The sequence below is a fragment of the Tenrec ecaudatus genome, chromosome 5 (genome assembly GCF_050624435.1).
Source record: "Tenrec ecaudatus isolate mTenEca1 chromosome 5, mTenEca1.hap1, whole genome shotgun sequence".
NCBI classification, from domain to species: domain Eukaryota; kingdom Metazoa; phylum Chordata; class Mammalia; order Afrosoricida; family Tenrecidae; genus Tenrec; species Tenrec ecaudatus.
The window spans coordinates 65,020,773-65,042,440 of record NC_134534.1 but is presented as its reverse complement, the minus strand read 5'-3'; the positions used below and the strand labels follow the sequence as shown (position 1 = coordinate 65,042,440).

At 38.1% G+C, this 21,668-nt stretch overlaps 1 protein-coding gene across 10 annotated transcripts in view; it reads right to left on the bottom strand.

Annotated features, from left to right (window-relative positions):
* The window catches only part of STAU2 (staufen double-stranded RNA binding protein 2), a 345,263-nt gene that overhangs the window by 291,504 nt on the left and 32,091 nt on the right, over positions 1–21,668 (bottom strand). For 6 of the 10 annotated variants that reach the window (XM_075549568.1, XM_075549571.1, XM_075549567.1 and 3 more), the window contains one exon: positions 1,508–1,667. In XM_075549568.1, coding sequence (XP_075405683.1) covers positions 1,508–1,667 — 160 coding nt within the window. Of the gene's footprint in view, positions 1–1,507; positions 1,668–20,604; positions 20,736–21,668 lie in introns of all 10 variants that reach the window. The other 4 variants (XM_075549565.1, XM_075549572.1, XM_075549575.1 and 1 more) reach the window with 1 other exon arrangement.

Genomic DNA, 21,668 nt, shown 5'->3' with positions numbered 1-21,668 from the left:
TTTTACTTAATAAATATCGGAGTCAGTGGAAGTGAAATAAAGGGCCTATTAATATGAAAGTCGGGAAATTTAAAAGAGCAGATTATGTCTAAGTGGCATATGTCATATCACATAAAATGAAATAGTGACTATTAGTGAAGGTGGGGTAGAAATGGGGAACCGATTACAAGGATCTACATATAACGTCCTCCCTGGGGGATGGACAACAGGAAAGTGGGTGAAGGGAAATGTCAGATAGTATAAGATATGACAAAATAATAATAATTTATAAATGATCAAGGGTTCATGAGGGAGGGAGAGCAAGGAGGGAGGGGGAAAAATGAGGAGCTGATATTAAGGGCTCAAGTAGAAAGGAAATGTTTTGAGAACGATGATGGCAACAAATATACAAATGTGCTTGATGCAATGGATGTATGTATGGATTATGATAAGAATTGTATGAGCCCCCAATAAAATGATTTTAAAAAAAAGAAATAATGTCTATTTGTGACTCAAATATAAGCATATGTATGTGGACTATAATTAACAGTGTCTTTAAAAAAATTAACAGTATCTTTCATTAATCTACCACAAAAATTGTAAGTTCATATTATAGGAGGTAGTATTAGACCACATCACGCAATAATGTTCAGAAAGCAACCATGTGAATTAATAAGTGAATTAACAAATGAGTAAATGGATGTTATTAAGCTTAAATAATAGAACATGAAGTGTTAGTGATACTGCACACAAACAACTTAAAATTATTTGTAGGAGCTTAAAATGGAACAGTCACCTACTTAGAAGTAGTACTTCATAAATAAGTGGTTTATGAATTTGGGGATCTCTTAATAAATTTCATGAAACTGTTTTAAATCAAGCATTAATTTCTAAAATGTTATGTCAATAAAACAAAATATTTTAATTATTAAAATTACATTATACATTTAATATAAAAAGAAAATTTCTATCTCAAGGGAAATATATGTTGCAATTTCTGAGCTTTTTGTATACATGTGTTTTTCCAACTTTTAAAAAGTAAACAGTAGGGGAAAGACAGGTACCATAAAGATGAGGTGTAAGTCCAGGAATGCCAAGAACTGTCTACAGAAGCTGAAAGAGACAAAGGACCTTCTCCTGAAGAGTCTGCCCTGAACTCCGATCCATATCTGGGGGAAAACTGAATTTCTGCTCTATAAGCTACCAATTTGAAAAAGAAAAACGGAAGCCATCCACCTGTACGTTTGTTCCACCAGCACTAGGAACTAAGGAAAATATGTATTTACATATTAACACCTCTGAGGAGTCCTGTAATAAAGATAAAATCTAAAGGAAAAAAAGGTAAATAAGTTATCTTTATAGTGAGGAATTTTACTTGACAATTACCTTCTTCATTCTTTTACTTCCAGTTATTATTAATCTGTCAGTCTTTTGCTTTACTAGTAGTTGCTGACTGGGTAGCCAGCATAGGACAGCACATACAACACACAACAGCACATGAGATGGAAACAAGTTGTCCGTGGCATACCTGGGTTATTATTGACATGACTTTTGGGTGGTTTCTGAACAGGTTTGGGAAGTGTAGACTCTGTCAGAGCTTTATTAGCAACCGCCTGTTGGGCCTTCTTTATACTGCTCCCTTCTGATTCCCATGTCTGCTCACCAAGACTCAGCTGCACTGAGAACATCTTAGAAAACAGAGAGACAGAGAAAATATTACAATTACAAATAAAATGTATTAAAATTAAACATACCACAGAATCAGAATGTTAAGGTTACACAAGAATTCAGAGTATTTACTACAAAATCGTCCCCATTCTACCCAGGGCAAGAACTGCAAATACTCAGCACTTGGTTTATGGAAGGCTACCTTTTACAGTGGGAGCCTTAATTCTATTTTGAATCCTCACATAAATTTAGACTCCACTGGCATCTTTCTGACCACTAGCTGGCAAGGTAAAAAGCTTTGTCCTCAGACAGATTATATATGAAAGCAGATTAGTATGACTTCCTGAATCAGCCCACAGAGGGGTAGGGACTTACCCTGCCCTCGGGGACTTACCTAACCATGCCTTTAATGAAAACTGAGGAATCAGGGTCACTTGGTCTTGAGTTATACCACAATCAAGGTGGTTACAGGGCTCCAGAACCAATCCAGTAAATCTATCTAATCTACATGTTCCAATCACCAGCCCTTGCCAGCTGCTGAAGTCCACTCCTCTACGATGAATTGGTCTGCTGACCATCAGGACTTATGACGACTTTCCTTTGTGTTCTCTGTTCTATCTAATGAGCAATGTGGCCACCGTTATGGACTCATGCAGATGACCTCCTCCATCCCGATGATTTCTCTTTGTCCTGTGTAAGACCTATTAAAGGGTCTCCAGGAAATTCTAAAAGTAAAAGAATTCAGTTCTATCCATTCAAAGGTAATAGCAGCTCTAGGCGTACACTTTAGTCAGAATAAATAAGAAAAAATATCTTCCCTAAACAGAATCTTACTGTTAATGTCATTCAAATAGTCTTCAAAACAGTAAAGGACAAAGTACAAACAAAACATATATAACACTTTCATAAAATCTAATTTCTTAAGCTATGTGCATTCTTAAACTTTCTAGTTAGTCAGGCAATTTTATTAAATATTCTATCACCAAGAAACTCTCTACTCTCCTCTACCAACATTTAACCAGTCTCTCAGTCCTGTCATTTGTAATCTCTATTATTTCTCACATTTCCCTCTTCCTCTCTCTGCCTCAGATACTGCATTGGATCCAGACTTTCTCTCCTTTTATTTGTGTATTAATAATCTCCCAGCTGATTCCTGATAAAACTATCTTTCTAAAACTTAAACCCAATAGTATCACTACAACAAACACCAAATTAAAAGTCTTTTATTTCCCATTTTGGCATGGTGCAATTTCATTTCATATATACCTTACCCCTTGTGGTAGTTACATAATCTGGTGTCAATTTGAAAATTCAGACTGAAGGGATGGAGTCTAACCTGTCAATCAGGTCACAGCTTGATGACCTCATTTGGAGGCAGTAAGTAGTTTGCTGGAGGCAGGCACATACTCAGTCCCTGCAAGACATCCATGAGAAGCCACATGGACCTACCCTGATACAGCCATGTGCAAACACCTGCCAGTGCTAAGACGCTTACTATGCTACTAGATCCACAAGACTTGCCACCAACTGGCCTGTGATCTTCCTGCATTTAGCATCATTGCATGTGTTTTTTGAGTCTGAAGAGGACTTTATAGATTGGGATCGGACATATGGGCTAATATCGGACTTATGGACTTGATCTGGACTGGGATGTTTTCTTAATGTATAATTACTCTTTATATAAAGCTCTTTCTTATACGTATATGAGTGTCTCTCTGGATTTGTTTCTCTAGTCAACCCAGACTAACACATTATGGTACCTTGAGAGTGGGGCACTAGAGGAACAAATCATGAAGATGGAGAGTGGATGTTTGTTTGACCTCTGCCTCATGGTAGTGTTTCTTTTTTGGCTAGCCAGAGGTCAGATATGGCCATGCAGTTTACTGAGTTGTCTTCTGGAAAGAACACGGGAAGTTAAATTTTTGATTATTTTGTTTAGTTGTAGTCTGGCTATTTCTGTGTGAAATGGCAAAAATGAATGTTGTTAATGTAAACTTTGAGATCAAGGGGTAGAAAACGCTCCCTGAATTTTTCAGAGACCATGCTGGTTAGAGAAAATGGCTGACTGAGGTCAAAATAGCTGACAGAAGGCCTGGCCCTGGCTTGAGGCAATGTTGTCAAGAGGTCTAATCCCATATTTTTGTATCAACAGAATAGTTTAAAGAATTAAGATAAACTAAATAAGGATTGAACTTCACTGTTTTAAGAATTGAGATTAGTAACTGCTTCTACTTTATTTTACCGATTTCTTCTGCTTATTATTGTTGCTATAACTGATTACTGGGAAGTACGAAAATAGAGAGCTTGTAAGCCCACTGCCTTGAGCCATTAAAATCTGATCTTTACATAGATTTAGGCCAAGCTTGAAAATAAGGTTCTGAAAAGCTAAGTCCCACCCAGTGCTTTGAGGTATTCAGGATATTTGAATTCCAAGAGACTTGCCTAAAGGATTGTTGACAGACTGAAGAAAAAAGGAACTCTTTGGATTTTTAAATTTTGAACTAGTGGGTTTTATCAGAAGCTGAAAAAAATCTGGAGTCATAAAGAAAACTCCTTTCTAGGACTGACTGTTAAAGGGAGCCTCTAGGAAGGCTGAAATGCTTGCTAGGTGACCACCTGGATCCTCTTGTAGAGTGGAAGTGAAAGAAATGCGGCAATAAAGAGACGGGTTGAGTCTGGCCACTGACACTCATGGACCTGGCTTACAAGGAACTAGAGGAGAAGACAAGAGTTGGTTGAATGGTCTGAAAGGGACTAGGTTTGTTGAGAATTTGTGATGAGCCCATGGTCTAAAGGCAAAGTGACCAATGGGCACCCTGGGGAGGTTAAGTGAGGCAGATGAAGAAAAGATTTTTGGGCCTGTGAACTGGTGCACATTGCTGCTGACTTTATGGATGGCCTGTCCTGATTTGAATATGCTTATGGATGTGGACTTCACAAGGTTCCAACTGGGGTAGATTCTTCGCATCAAAGGATATGGCTGTCTACTTGGAGCACCGGGTTGATGTAGGTGGGCAGTATAGAAATTGGGATAAAATTGGGGGGGATAAAGGCATGAAGTGGTTGGCTTACAAACTTACATAGGTAGGGGAATATATTCAAAGGATTATAGGATTAAGATCTAGGTATAGGATTCACATAAGTATAGAATATTTTTGTTTTGTTCACTGATACAATGTTATATTTAAATGAGGGTGGCATATTTTTTAATTGTATGCATTTTAGTTTTATCCTATTTGGTACAGATATGATTTTATTGTTAGTTGTTTGAAAATTATATATAGCTACAGACTTACATGAAAGTCTCAAATTAACAAGGGGTGGTCCATAGTAGTTACACAGTCTGGTGTTAATTTGAGGATTAAGAGTGAAGGGGTGGAGTCTAGCCTGTCAATCAGGTCACAGCTTGATGATCTCATTTGGAGGCGCTAAGGAGATAAACAGCTCACTGGAGGTGGGACACACACTCACTCCCTGCAAGACATCCCTGAGGAGAAGGAAGCCACATGGACATACCCTGATGCAGCCAGAGCCCTGGGAGCACGAGAAACCATGTGGAGACCCTGCCAGTGCTAAGATGCTTACAAAGCCACTGGATCCACAAGACCACCCACGCACTACCTGTGATCTTCCTGTATTCAGCATCATTGCATGTGTTTCGTGAATCTGAAAGTAACTTTATACATTGGTATCAGATACATGGGCTAATATAGGACCTATGGACTTGATCTGGACTGGACTGGGATGTTTTCTTAATGTACAATTACTCCTTATATAAAGCTCTGTCAAAAAATAAATAAAGCTCTGTCTTATACACAAATGTCTATGAATTTCTCTAGTCTACCCAGACTAACACACCCCTCTTACAATCTACAACCCGTTCATACCATACTGCTATGTAGCCTAAAAGCTTGTTGCTCATCTTTAAAATTGTAGGATTAGTATGCAGATATACACAAAAGCTCACATCCATTAGACATGTATTAAATTCTAAGAATACAAAGAGTTAAAATACTCAGTGATTACAAAGGGGAAGAAAGTATTTATGTACAGGTTCACCAGGAATACAATTCAGTGTTTTAAAATTCCCTTTTTTCTCACGGTTAGGCATGGTTCATTATAGTCCACACAGTTGAATGCGGTCGAATAGTCAATGAAACACAAATAAACAACTTCCTGGTATTCTCTGCTTTTAACCAAGTTTCATCTGACATCAGCAATGATAAAACTTTTTCTGCATCTTCTTCTGAATCTGGCCTAAACCTCTGGCAACTCCCTGCCAATGTACTGCTGCAACTGTTGACTGATCTTCAGGAAAATTTGACATGTATGTGATATCAGTGATACTGTTATATAAATTGTGCATTCTGTTAGGTCGCTTTTCTTTGGAATGGGTACAAATATGGATCTTTTCCTGTCAGTTGGCCAAGTAACTGTCTTCCAAACTTCCTGATACAGACAAGTGAGTGCTGCCAGTGTTTATCTGCTTGTTGAAATATTTTAACTAGCATTCTATCAGTCCCTAAAGCCTTGTTTTTGGCTAATGCTTTCAATGTAGCTTGAACTACTTTCTTCAGTACCACTGGTCCTTGCTCATATGCTACCTACTGAGATGGTAGTATCTCCTGAGATGGCAGTTGTCTTGGTAAGGTGGCTCGGTATACTTTCCATTTTCTTTGGAGACTTCCTGCATCATTAATATTTTGCCTATAGAGTCTTTTAATATTGCAACTTGTGGCTTGAATTTTTTCTAGTTCTTCCAGTTTAAGATATGCTGAGTGTGTTTTTCTTTTTAGTTTTCTAGCTCTAGGTTTTTGTACAGTTCATTATAATATTTCACTTTGTGTTCTCCAGCTGCCCTTGGAAATTTTTTTTGTTCAGCTTTTTGATTTCCTCATTTCTTCCATTTGTCTTAGCTACTCTACAATTAAGAGTAAGTTTCAGATCTCTTCTGAAATCTACTTTGATATTTTCCTTCTTTACTGTCTTTTTAATGACCTTTTGCTTTCTTCATATATGATATTCTTGATGTTCTCCCACAGCTCATCAGGCCTTTTGTCATTAGTGTTTAATACATCTAATCTGTTCTTGCGACTTTCCAAACTTCAGGTGGGATATCCTCAAAGTTGTGATTTGGCTGCCATGGACTTTTCATTTTCTTCAACTCAACCTGAACTTAGAGACGAGCAACTGGTGTTTCCACATTTGGCCTCTGGCCTGATTTAAGCTGCTGATATTGAGCTTCTCCACTGTCTCTTCCCACAGATTTAGTCAATTTGATTTCTGTATATTCCATCAAGAGAGGTCCATGTGTCTAGGCACCTTTTATGTTGATGCAAAGAGGTATTTGTGACGTTGTTCATCTTGCAAAATTATTTTTTAATTGTACTCCAAGTACACATAGTTAACTCAACGATTCTTTTCACCCCCAACAGTTTTATTGGCATATAATTCACATATCATATAATAGTTCAATCATATAGTCTTGCAAAGTTCTATCATGTGATCTTCAACTTCTTTTCTGCCACCAAGGCCAGATTTTCCAAATACTGGTCCTTCCTTGTTGTTTTGCATTCCAATCACCAATAAGCACCTTAACTGCATTTTTGATCAATTTCTCACTGAGGTTGTGGGTAGAATTCTTCCACTTCTGTATCACTAGCTTTAGTGGTTGCTCCATAAATGTGAATAACAGTTGTATTGACTGGATTTCCTTGTAGGTGAACACAGACATTATCCTAGCATAGACAGCATTGCACTTCAAGACAGATCTTGAAAAACCCTTTCTGATGATAAATGCAATACCATGCCTCTTGATTGTGTCCTTCCTCATATAGTAAACTGTATGATTTTCTGATTCAAAATGGCCAATACCAGTCCATTTCAGCTCACTATCACCTAGAATATTGATCTGAGGTGTTCCATTTCATTTTTAATGATTTCCAACATTCCTGGAGTCATACTTTGTACATTACAAATTCCAACTATTAATTGATGCTTACAGCTGTTTCTTCTCATTTTGAGTTATGCCTCAACTATAACTGAAGGTCTCACAGGGTTTACTCTATCCATATCATTATGGTCGGCCGACTCTCCTTAAAAAGGCAGTTCTTCACAACTTTCTCAGTCTTGTTTGAGTGCCTTCCGACCTGACGGGTTCATCTTCACACAGTGTGTCTGACAGTGTTCTCTTTCTATGCACTAGGTTTTCAGTAACTGACAGTGTTTCCATGCTAACCACAGGGTTTCAAAGGCTAATTCCTCTGAAGGGTAAAACCTTTTTCCTTCTTTGTAGTCTGCTCTTATAGGTCTTGAAGCTCTGCTTAAACCTATTCGTGTTGGGTGACCCGGCTGCTGGGATTTGAAATACCAGTGACAGTCTTTGGCATCATAGCAACACACAGCCATCACAGTTACACTGGAAGATCAGTGCTGGTCAACATCTCTACTTGCCCCCTCCACCAAATCAATTCATATCCTACAATATTCAGTCATTGTTCACCCAGTAATTCAGGTTCACACCCTCAATGGCTTCTTTAACTTAGCCTAAGTCTTGCTTAAGATCTCAAAACTGTTCTTTTTTATTTCTATTATTTCTACCTTAAGGTTATGTCCCTATAAACTCATACTATTTTATGTATCTCTTGCCTCTAATTTTTCTTGCCTCCTAATCATCCAGATGGCACCATTTCCCAAGACCTCATAAAACAGAAACTTTGGTGTGATCTTCCTTGTTTCCTTTATTTCTCTCTCCATTCTCTCCTGCATCCAATTAGCAACTCTGAGTTCAATATCAGAAATGTTTTTCAGATTTGGCCTGCAGTTTCTATAGTCTTTACCAATGTTTTCGTGAACACCGGCAACACTATCCCCTAAACTACCACAAAACCATGCAGAGTAATTCCCTGAACATCAGCCTTCTCTTAGTCACACCACCCTTCTTACCAACACTAACATTCTTTTAAAAAGAAAGGTCTTTAAATCAATCACCTATTTTTCTAAACACTTCTATTAAGACTCCAATACAATGAAAGTTGAGAAATGAGAACAGGTATTCTGTAGCCACACTGAGTGTAAGTTGTGGTTTCACCATCTGCTATGTAAAAACTAGGGAATTTTTATTCTTTCTACCTCTCGGTTTCCTCAGCATTTTAGTGGAATAGGACTAAAAAAATACACAAGATGGTTGTGAATATTGAAATGAAAGGATTCGAAAAGAAGAGATTGCCAAATTGCATCTAAAAAATCCAGACAACCACACGCTACTCTTAAGAAATGCACTTCAAATATAAAAATACTTACTAATTAATAATATAGGGTGGATAATATGTATGATGCAAATATTATAGGAAAGCTGAAATGGCTATATAATACCAAATTTCACTGCAATGAATATTATCAAGATAAAGAAAGCCATTTCATAAGAGCAAAGGGACAAATTCATAAAAAGACATAATCATAAACTTTCATAAACCTAATCGCACACCTTCAAAATACAGGAAGCAAAAACTGATCAAGTTACAAACAGAAATTCAAAAATCTACAACTAGAATCAGAAATCAGTGGGCTCTTAGTACTTGATATACAATAAGCAAGCAGAAGAACATTATAAAAGATACAATACTGTTGAACAGCAGTATCAACAAATTTGATCTAAGGGATATCTTTAACCATCCCACCCAAAAAACAAAAGCCTATTCAGTCTGTAATTCCTATGAAACATGTACCAAAACAGATTATACTCTGTCTCATAAAACATGCCTTAATAAATTCAAAAGATTTAAATCATAAGTCTCTACCAATACATTAAATTAAAAGTCAATAACAGAAAATAACACATTTTAAATACTCTATGGGCAAAGAAGAAATCAGAAGGGAAATTAGAAATATATTTTAAATTGAATAAAAATGAAAAACTCTTAGCAGATAATGCGAAAGCAGTATCTGGGGAGAAATTTAGAGCATTAAATGCCTGTATTATAAAAAAGAAGAAGAACATTTTTATATAAATGACTTTAGTACACAGCTTAAGAAATCAACTCCGAAATAATAAAAACAAAAGCAGCCAGCAACAGAATAAAAAATAATAATAATGGGAAAAGAATCAATGAAACTAAAGCTGGTTCTCTGGTAAACCTTTAGCCAGAATTACCAGAGAGAAGTTAAGAACTACTAATTCCAAAGCTCACTTGAGAAGAAGCAGGTAACCTGAAGAGCACTACGAATTAGCTTAAAATCCTCCCACTATTATGGTAAAAGCTATAAGAGCCTCCAATAAAACGATTAATAAATAAAGAGAAGGTTAGACAAAGAAGAGAAAAAAATTCCTCCCACAAAGAAAACCTCAGGCCCAGATAGCTTCCATGAATACTGCCAAATATTTAAAGAAATAGTATCAGTTTCCTTCCCCAAAAAAACTAAAGAGGAAATACTGTCCATTTACTCTATGAAGCTAGCATTACCCCAACATCAAAAACCAAGTAAGGCTGGTTTTTTGTGCTGTCGATTCAATTCTGATTTACCGCAATCCACATGACAGACTAGAACTGTCCCATAGAGTTTTCTAGAGGGCAATCTTTATGAAACAGATAGCCAGGGCCGTCTTCTGTAGTTATTGGGTGTGCTTGAGCCTCTAAAACAAACTTCTTAGTTAACAACTGAATGCTTAACTGTTGGGTCACTATGGCACAAGATACCACTGCACATCTGTATGAAGGCATAAAAGTTCTTTAAAAATCTTAAGAAAGAGGGCCTTGTTCAACAATCCAAAAAGTAATGCATTATAATCAAATGTTCCATTGTAAGAATTCAAAGGATGGTTTCCACATTTGAGAGCAATTAAAGTGATTCTATATAGACATCTATAGAATATATAATTATATATAATATATATATATATAATTTTCCCAGCCTGATAAAGAACATCTACAAATGGTAATGCAGTAATTACTGGTGAAAAACCATGTGTTTTCCTCTTAAGATCAGGAACTGAGATATATGCTCCCACAACTTTTAATCAGTATTATATTTGAGACTCAAGTCAGTGCAATCAGAAAATAAATGACAAACGAAAGGGCATTTTTTTAAAAAAGGGTATTTTTTTATTTTAGAACAGACGACATGAACTACCCAATAGAGTCTACAGCACAGCTACTAGAATAAGTACATTGAGCACGGTTTTAAGACACTAGATCAATATCCTGAAGCACAACGCAGGATGAGAAAAAACAGCTGGAAACATTCATTAATAATCAGAACATGGAATGTCTGAAGTTCAAACCTAGGACAACTGGAAGCTATCAAAAATGGAATGAAACACTTGAAGATCCACAGCCTAGGTGTGAATGAAATAAAATGGGCTGCAACTGGCCATTTGAATGAGACAACCATGTGGTCCATAATGTTGGAAATGACAAAATAAACAGCAATGGCCTCACACTCAACTTTTAAAATAACATTTCAATAGTCAATCCTGAGGCATAATATAATTGGTGATAGGATAACATTCACACACCTACAAGAAAGACCAGTTAATATGAATACTATTCAAATGTACACATCAACTACTACTAACGCCAAAGTTGAACGAATGGAAGATTTTCACCAATTTCTGCAGTCTAAATCAGGAGGTGGGAAATATGGCATTGGTGTTGGAAACAACAGCAGAGATCACATTTAAAACAAGTCCATGAGAGACGAAGTACAGCCTTGAGTATGACCTGCTTAAATTTAGAAACACTTCAATAACAAGTTTGATGCAATAAACACTTAGTCCAAAGACCAGGCAAGTTGGAAGAAATGATGAAATAGAAGGGTTGAATGGTAGATTTCACAGAGCAACTGAAAGGGGCAAAGTGTTGTAATGAAATGTGAAAAGACACAGAGTTAGGAAATCAAAGAAGGACACGGTCAGCATTTCTCACGCTGAAAATATTAGGGCCTCCAGTTGCTTTGCGATTCTGAAGGATCCTGTGGGCACATTACTGAAATACACGGAAAGCATGAAAAGAAGTTGGGCGGAATGCACTGAGACACTGTACCAAAAAAGAAATGAGCAGTGTTCAACCATTTCAAGAGACAGCATATGATCAAAACTGAGGGCATCGAGAGAAGGCTGCACTGAAAGCACCAGTGAAAAACAAGGCTCCAGGAAGCGACAAAACCAATGGGAAGGTTTTACGGAACAGACGCAATACTGGAATTACGCTACGAAATTCTGAAGAAAGCTACCTGGCCATCTATAGAGCCCTAGTCGTCCAGGGGTTATGGACTGGGCTGGCAATTCAAAAGCACCAGCAGCTCCAAGGGCGAAAGGCTGGGATTTCCACTCCTGCTAACAGTTAAAGTCTCAGAAACCACAGGGGGTTGCTTAGTCAGCACTGACTCCACGGCAGTGAGTGAGACTTGTCTGGCGGAATGAGATCCCTATTCTCGCCCATTGCAAAGAAAGGTGACCCCAGAGATTTCGGAAATTATCAACTGCTGTTACTATCACATTCAAGGAAAATTCACATCCAGAAGTGAATACCAAAACTGTCGCAACACTACATAAGGAACTACCAAAATTTCAAGTCAAATCCAGAAAGAATGTAAAACAAGGTATGTATCATTGTTGGCATCAAATGGAGCTTGCTGAAAACAAGAATACTAGACAGATGTTTCCCTGTGTTTTACTGACTGCAAAGGCATTCAGTAGTGTGAATTATAACTAATTGTGAATAACACTGCAAAGAATGGAAAATCTAGAATACTTTTTTGTGCTCAAAGGAAAACTATACATTGGCTAAGAGGCAGTGGTTTCAGCAAACAATGGTTTAAAGTTCATGGTTTAAAATCAGAACCAGTACTAGGGTTACACCTTCTCATCAAACTTACTCAATATATATAATGAACAAATAATCTAAGAAGCTGGACTACATAAAGAAGAATGCAGCCTCACAATTGGAGGATGACGCATTAGCAATTGTGATATGCATATAACAAAAATCTGTGTTGGTGAACTCCAACAATGAACAAGCTGCAAGGGAAATTAAGAACGCTCCTATAAGGTCGCTGTACATTGGAATCAACTCAAAGGTAGTGCGTTTGGTTTTGGTTTGTCTGTAATGAAGGAGTCAGATCTTACTTACTTATACTCAGAATAATTATCCTTCACTCAAAAATACATTCAAATAGCCTTCACCCTTAAAAACTGATCGATGGTTGAAATGAGTAATCTATCACCAAATACCAATAGCACAGGGAAATAGTACAAATTGGCAAAAAGAAATCTTCAAATCTCTTTAAAACCCAAGGGAATCCTGGAACTGTCAAGAAATAAGAATATGGACCAGAGTGAATCTATGAGACAGTCTTGTTACACTTTCACCAAAACAAACCTGTTCCAGTCTTTGAAATCTTGGCAGTGAGAGGAGGAGGCATATAAGGAGGCTTCAGAAATGGGATTTTTCCACACTCATTGAAGTCCCCTTGTATATATCAAGTTCATTAGCCCTTGCAAAAATTACTAAGGGTTCCTAAATAATACTAGGAAAACCAGAATCCTTTCAAGAGGGTGACTGACTGTAGAAATAATTTCTTTTATAAGAATTGATACCAAAAAAAAGAGGACCTGATGCAAAGGGCTTAAGTGGAGAGCAAATGCTTTGAAAATGATTAGGGCAAAGAATGTACGGATGTGCTTTATACAACTGATGTATATATATGTATGGATTGTGTTAAGAGTTGTATGACCCCCTAATAAAATTTTTTTAAAAAGTATTCTGAATAAAAAGTCAAAAGAAAAAAAATTGATACCAAGCTAGTCCCCCAAATTTGGAAATTGCAGTTTCTACAGTCCAACTCTTGCAAAATGACAGTCTGCTCCATCTTTAACCCACTCTTCCTTAAGTCCATTCTCTAATGTCTCTGGGTTCTGTGATGCTACAGGGACCCATAGACCTCATGAAAACTCAAGGAAATGTCTCACGCAGTGGTGAGTGTTCACTGCAAAGTATGAAGGTCAGGCAGGGTTAAGGTAGATGCTGGGGCCAGAAGACGTGCTCCATTCCTGGCTCTTGCCAGTGATGAGCTCACCCCCACTCCTTCACAGGGGACTTATTTTATACCATGGTATTTTCAATCGCTTCATGTGTGTGGGAAAGGTAGACAGTGAGTAAGGAAGACCGAAGAATTGATGCTTTTGAATTATGGTGCTGGCGAAGAATATTCAAAGTACCACGGACTGCAAAAAAAAAACAACAAAAAATCTGCCTGAGAAGAAGTACAACCAGAATGCTCCTTGGAGGCAAGGATGGTGAGACTATCTCCCGTACTTTGGACACGTCAGGAGAGACTGGTGCCTGGAAAAAGACATCATGCTTGGTACAGAAACAGCGAGAAAGAGGATGGATTGACAGTGGCTGCAGCAATGGGCTCCAGCATAAGAGCAATTGTGAAGATGGTGCAGGACCCAGCAGTGCTGCGAATATGTTGTGCAGAGTTGCTATCGATTGGAGTTGAATCAATGGCACTTATCAACAACGAACATTTTAAACAGGATCGGAAAGACCTCAAAGATTAGCCAATAAAGCTAAGAACTTCATCCTCAAAGTACACAAAAACTCACTGAAATCCAGACACTGGTGAAGATCAGAGAATTACCATTGATATGATAGCTACTGAATATGGAATCACGTATGCTTCAGCACCTTGAATTTTAAGCTCATGAAGCTTTCTATTCAGTATGTGACAAAAACATGTAATCTCAGAAAGACAAGTAATCTCAGAAAGGTGCTCTTTCCATTAGTCTTTTAAGCAAGATAAAAGCTAATAATGATGGTGTTATGAAATGACTCCTATAACTCAGGACAAGTACTGGACTAACCAAAACAATCCATAGAGAAAAGTCCAATCAAAATGGTGGTGTCCTGGTAATAGTTGTAAAATTCTTCTTGATATGATTGAACTATTGAATTGTGTGCTATGTGGATCAAGTGCCAATAAAACTGTTTAAAGTTTAAAAAAACAACAACACAGTAGCTTCCAAGAAGATCTGCTGGGCCAGATCTTAACTTCAAGGCAGAGAGGCCAGCCTCAGAAGGTTATGACAACTGGTTTTTGAAACTCCCAAAGAGTAATCTTGACAAATTTTCTTGGAGTATACAGAACCACCACAGGGGCTGATATAGGAAAACTTTTAAGTGGGGAAAATGCTTTGCTGAGGAAATGCAAGGAATTTTTCCACCGAGGAATTTTCATCATGAAAATGCACCTAATTCTTTGAGGGTAGCAAGGGTTGGTCCTATAAAAATTTCATTGTACCTCATCAAACCTAAACCCCTAATCTTGCCTCTTCCTCTTCTCTTCCCCAAACTGAAAGAATATTTAAAAGGAGTGTGATCTGAGTCTTTCCAGGATGCAAAAACTGTCATCTCGATGTGATCTCAATGAAAAAGTATAGAATTCTTTAGGGGAGGGTTAGAGAGACAAACACTGCCTTCAGAAAGATACAGATCTAGATGCAGGGTACTCTGAGAGACACCGGCTTCACATCTTTCTATTTTTTGTGTAATAAAGGTTTCTATAATTTTATAGCAGTACTTTTTTTTAACTTATCCTGTTTGCAGTACATACAAATATATGCAGAAATGTCCTTCTGTCAAACTTTTATGTTCTTATGGGTATGCTCCCAGTTACATCCTGCATCTGTTCAGCTTGAACACTAGGCTATGTATCCACTTAAGAGACTGATGTCTACCACTGTTTTTGCAAGACTCTGTATATAATTTTGATCATTATTGTCTTGTATTCTTGTGCACATTCTATTATCTCCCTTTGCCTCTGCATGTTTCCACTGCCTCCCCCTTACTGAATATTTCCTTTTCTTTCCCCCAAGTTAATACATGTTTATTCTCTAGCGAGGCAGCTTGAATTTTCACATATTGATTTTTCAGCCAATAAATGCTTACTGAATAGCCCATTCTATAGGCATTAGGGATAGAAAAATCAACAAAACAAATGTAACGTTCTGTCCTCAGGGGTTCCATTACAGTTGAAGGAGAGGAAAGTAAGTAGACAAATAGTATCTGTGAAGGTGTGTGCTAGTGAGAAAAATAAAGGGGGAGGAGAGTATAGACATCACAAATTAAGCTGTAAATGTACTTAATCTGCAATATCTAGTAGACATACAGATAATAACAAGATGTGAAAAGAACACAGAAAATTCATAGATATACGAAGGAACTTCCAAAAAGTTTGTGAAAAAATTCCATTAGCTATTTGTTCCACTATAGGATATATTACAGAGACCTGATCTGGAGACCTTAAGCTTAAGAGTGTCCAGCTATGAGCCTGTGTAAGATCACCAAGGAACTAAGTTAAAGAATGTAAGGAAAAGAGGCCCAAGGTCTAAGCATGGGGGTACTCCATCATTAAAGCATCCTGGGATAAGAAAAATCCATCAGAGGAAACCAAAAATTATAGGCAGTGAATAACTGTACAGCCAAACAGCATAGCGTCTTGGAAACCAAACAAAAACATTTCAGCAGGAAGGAGTATCAATGCAACGCTATCAACTGCAACTGACGACACACCCAGTAACGTGCCGGTTGACAAGTGATGGCTATACTTAGCATAAGGAGATCACTGGTGACCTTCATTAGGTAGGTTTTGATGCAGCGGTAGGAGTGAAAGCCTGATGGAGAGAAAATGAGGGAAGAATTGCAAACAATATAAACAGCCACTAAAGAAGAATTGTGGTGAAAAAAATAAGAAAAAAATGGGTTATAACTGGAGTCAGGAATGGAATTAATAATTTATTTTTTAATCCTTTTATTGGGGGCTCATACAAATCTAACACAATCCATACATACATCCATTGTGTCAAGCACATTTGTACATCTGTTGCCATCATTCTCAAAACATTTGCTTTCTACTTGAGCCTTTGATATCAGCTCATTTTCCCCTTCTCCCCAACCCCTCCTTCACAAATCCCAAGATAATTTATAAATTATTATTATTTTATCATGTCTTACACTGTCCAATGTCTCCCTTCACCTACTTTTTTGCTGTCCATCCCCCAGGGAAGGGGTTATAAGTAGATCATTGTGATTGGTTTCCACTTTCTCCCCCACCTTTCTCCAACCTCCTGGTATCGCTACTCTCATTATTGGTCTTGAGGGGTTTATCTGTCCTGGATTCCCTGTGTTTCCAGCTCTGATAAGTACCAGTGTACATGCTCTGGTCTAGCTGGATCTGTAAGGTAGAATTGGGGTCATGCTAGTGGGGGAGAAGAAGCATTAAAGAATTAGAGGAAAGTTGTATGTTTCACTGATGATATACCACACCCTGACTGGCTTGTCTCCTCCCCGCAACCCTTCTGTAAGGGTATGTCCAGTTGCCTACAGATGGGCTTTGGGTCTACACTCCGCACTCCCCTTTATTCACAATGATGTGACTTTTTTTGTTCTTTGATGCCTGATACCTGATCCCGTCAATACCTCGTGATCACACTGGCTGGTGTGCTTTTCCATGTGGGTTTGTTGCTTCTCAGCTAGATGGCTGCTTGTTTACCTTCAAGCCTTTAAGATTCCAGATGCTATCTATAATCTTTTGATAGCCGGGCACCATCAGCTTTCTTCAACACATTTGCGTCTGGCCCCACTTTTGTCTTCAATGATCGTGTCAGGAAGGTGAGAATCATGGAATGCCATTTAAACCTCTATCAATACCCCTTGCCTCCTAGTTCCTTTCTCTATTTCCTTTTACTTTCCTCTCATCCCACTATCATGTTCAGCCTTCATTTGGGTTTCAGTAATTCTTCTGGATTACATTGCTCTTGATCAAGCCCTACCAGGCCCCTTACACCCTCCTAGCCACCGATTTTGGATCACTTGTTATTCCCTTGTCCCTGGGTTTGTTAACACCACTTCTTTTCTCCCCCTCTCCCATATCCCCCTGGAACCGTTGGTCTGGTTGTTTTCTTCTCCAGATTGTTTATCCCACCTATTTATCTCGAGAGACCCACAGAGATAATAATATGCACAAAAAACAAGACAGAGCAAAACAAAGCAACAAAACAACAAACCAATGACCAAAAAAAGAAAACCCAGTAAATAGTTCAAGGTCTATTTGTTGACCTTTCGGGGAGTTTTCTGATTGAATCGGATGGGCTGCCACACCCTGATCCCAAAGCCTATTTTTAGTATTCCCTTGGAACTTCCTTGCTTTGTAACCCTTTCTATTCTGTTGCATGCCTTTAGTGTTTTACCTTGGTGTGGTGGGGTCAGATCTGGCACTGTGTCTCCAGTGTTGTTCTGTGTAGGGCTCTGGGTCAGTGAGGGATGTCGTGTCTCGTAGTGGGGCCGGCCATATAGTCCCCTGTGTGCATGGGCTGCTCTGAGCAGGGATATCATCCTTAAGGCTCGGTGGGCCAGGATGTGCTCCTTTATCTTCGCCCCCATTCATTTGCTCCTGTGTGCTCTGATCAGACATGTCCCTCTCCCTGAGCTATAGCTTCAGTGCTGTCCTCTGAAGTGAATGCCAGTAATCTATTTTTAAGATGGAAAAAGAATAGCATGTTTGTATGTTGATGAAAATAACCTCTTGGGAAAGAAGCTAACAAAATAAGAAAAGGGGAGGGGGCAGTAAGGGAATAGTGAAAGGGAGAAAACAGGACAAGGAAGAGGATGGGGAGACAGAGCCCAGCACATCACAGCCGAGCTGAAGTGGAAGAATGTCCTTGAGCAGAAGAAAGACTCTGGTGCACACTAAAAGAGCATGCAGTTACTCTGTAATTCAGAAGGGAAGGCACCGTTCAGATTGGGGGTTGGAATTTTGACAAATGTACTCAGAATCAAAATGAGTAAGAGAACAAGGGTATAGGCAAAGGTATAAGAACTTTAAGCAGAGTAGTGCAGTGAGTTAAGTGTTTGGCACAGCCAACTCCATGGAAAAGAGATAAGGCTGTCTGTTTTTGCAGAGTTAATGGTGCCAGACACCCTAGACCAGGTCTAACTCTGCCCAACAGGGTCACTGAGATGGAAAAGACTCAGCAGCAGTGAGTTTATTGGTAAGGAGTTACATGAAGAGTAAGACACATGAAACATCTGATCAATAGGTTTTCAATCCCAGCAATGTAAAAGGACTGCTGAAATCAAACTATTAAAGGGGGTGAACTAGAAAGCTCAGTGAGTGTAAGAGAGAGGCACACTTGAAAATGAAATTATGGAGGGTCTCAGTTACTGGTAATGTTAAGGTCACAGTAATGAGTGGCCAAAAGGAAGTGAAGGGCACGATCATTGGAGAAATTCAAGTAACTGAAAACTAGGACAATCGTCTATATAGGCTCTGAAATCACCATAAATTAGCAGGAGCGTTGGAGCAAATGAAAGTGAGCCAGGATAAACAAGAAAGAATCTCCCAGAGGACCCTAAAGGGCTATGGAAGCCTTGGGTGATTGGTCTGATGACATGAAATGCAAAGGTGAGGGATTATATCGATGAAGAACACCTGGAATTGGTCATGAGAAGCATGGAGAACAGAGGAAAGAGAAATCACAGAGCAGCAAAATGCATACCCTAAAATGAGGTCAATCTAGCATAAGAATAATGACTAGGATATAACTATAAGGAATAAAATTAAGAAAGGAAGGTCCCGCTGGGGCCCCAGTGGAAAAATCAGATTTCACATAGCTTTGGAAGGTGTGGTAACATAGGAGCTGAATGTTCAAAAATACAGTAGGTCAAAAGGACCTCCAAGGACAAGAGGTCACTACCACAGACAAAGGCAGAGAAACGTGAAAAGACTGCTGAGAATGTAGAAAAATGCCATCAGTTCAACATGATTACGGGAAGAATAGATATGAAAGACAGAATACATAGCTGGACAAGCAGACAAGGCCATGCCGTTTCCTCTGCTAACTTAAGGAAGAGCAAGCACTGTCATCAACAAATGAAAGTGTTGTCCGTAAATCTCTCATAAAAGCTTCCAATAGGGAACAAAATTAAATACAATGCTGGTTTGATCTTCTTTTCCTTATTTTGAGGGAGGTGCCACTAAACAATAACAGGAAAGCCAAATGTTTTGTGAAGAATGAATCTGCATTAACCAACACTTGAAGAATTAAACATAGCAGCAAGTGTGAGGGCGGCACAGGATAAGGCACCACTTCATTCTGTTAGAGGCCACTGGGAGTCAAAACCAATTCTACAGAAGCAGAGCGGACAAATGCCACAACAGAAAACTCAGAAGAGCAAAACACCAACAACGGAGAATCAACTGCTCCCACAGATGACTTTAAAATTATCATACTTCCAACTCCCAAGGTTATAAAAATTCTCCAAGACAAACTATGTACAACCGAGATTTTCAAGCAAATGAACAGAACTAAAGACAATGCACTAGTTGTACCTCATTGTAGTAAGTACGCATGCAACATGTGTATGCCAATAAGAAAATGCAATTTGCTTTTCCATTTGAAAAAGAATAATATCGTATGTCAATGTATGGAGAATAACAAGAATATGCTCAATTTTCATAAATAATGAATCAGGAAATTAAGTGTTACACTGGAGAAGAAAGTGAAGCCTGTTAGATGGACTGTCCTCACTTTTATTCTAGCAGCTGCGATTTAATGAAAGAGTACGTGGGAGTCAAAGAACACACACGTATTCCTTGGGTGCTGTTGTTTCACTTTTCTGGGGCCAAGGATTTTTTTTCATAAAATTGAAATGAAAAGTCCTTGTCTCATATGGTTTTGTTAAGGTTTTATAAAGTATACTACCTGATAAGAGTTCTGTAAAGCAAACTATGAAATTATTTAACATTACAATCCCCAAGAAAATACTACTATACAACTAAAAGCATTCATGTCATCCACTGCTCCACCCCCCATAAGCCAAAACACAGCTCCATTAAAACCTGAAATGATACATAGAGTTGATAAGTATGTCTCACCACTTCTCATCAAAACCTTACCTTTGAGTGGGCAGGCCCTCTTTCATTCAGAAGTTTATACTGAGGTTGGACTCTATGGAAACGGGCTAACTCATTTACCAGACACATTGGAGTTTTCTCTACGGAATTTGCCATTTTATCTTGGAGAGAAGCTGTAAATAAAAAGGCTGTAAAGGTTTTGTAAAGAATGACTTTATAAAATGGAGAAAAACTAGTTTTGACTTTTTTAGAATGAAGTCACATAGTATATTTGGATTATTGTCATGGATGTTGGGTAAAAAATTAAACCATCTAATATTTTCTATTCTATGAAGTAAAAATATACATCACATATAAAGCAAGACATTAGGACTATTTTCCAAAGTACCTAAGTTATATACATATTGTGTGTGTATACGCATACACATACATGCTCTAAGATTTTTTAAAAGTTCATAAAGTTTCCTGTCCTTTCAAAAACTTCCACTACAAAGACAGAATTTTCCTGACTATTCTTACAATAAAATTAAATTCTATCAACCTTTTTAATCATTTGATTTTTTTTGGTGTTTTTTTCCCTTTTCCCTTTTGCATTTTGAGGCAGCATGTTAGAAGAAAAAAAGCTTTGGATGTGCAAGTCAAATCCTAAATATGAGTCCGAGCTCTTCCAATTACTAATTTTTGGTAACCCTGGTGCCACTGTCTGCCAAGAGTTGGACTGCAAAACACAAGGTCGGTTGTTCAAACTCACCAGCCACTCTGTAAGAAAAAGATGAGGTTATCAGCTATTATAAAGATTTACATCATAATTGTACAATTCTTCTTGAGTTGACTGAACTATTGAATTGTGTGGTATGTGGATTAAGTGCCAATAAAACTTGTTGAAAAAAAGATTGACAATCTCGGATACCCTCTGGGGGGGGGGGGAGGGCATCATTATGAGCCGGAACTAACTGGATGGCAGTGAGTCTGGTTTAACATGAGTAAATTAAACTTCCTTTGCTTTCTCAGTTTTTTAAAGAAATCCTAAAATAACAACTAGAAAGAATCATTTAATCAATCCCCATATAACCTACTTGAACTGAAAACTATTAAAATTTCCCATT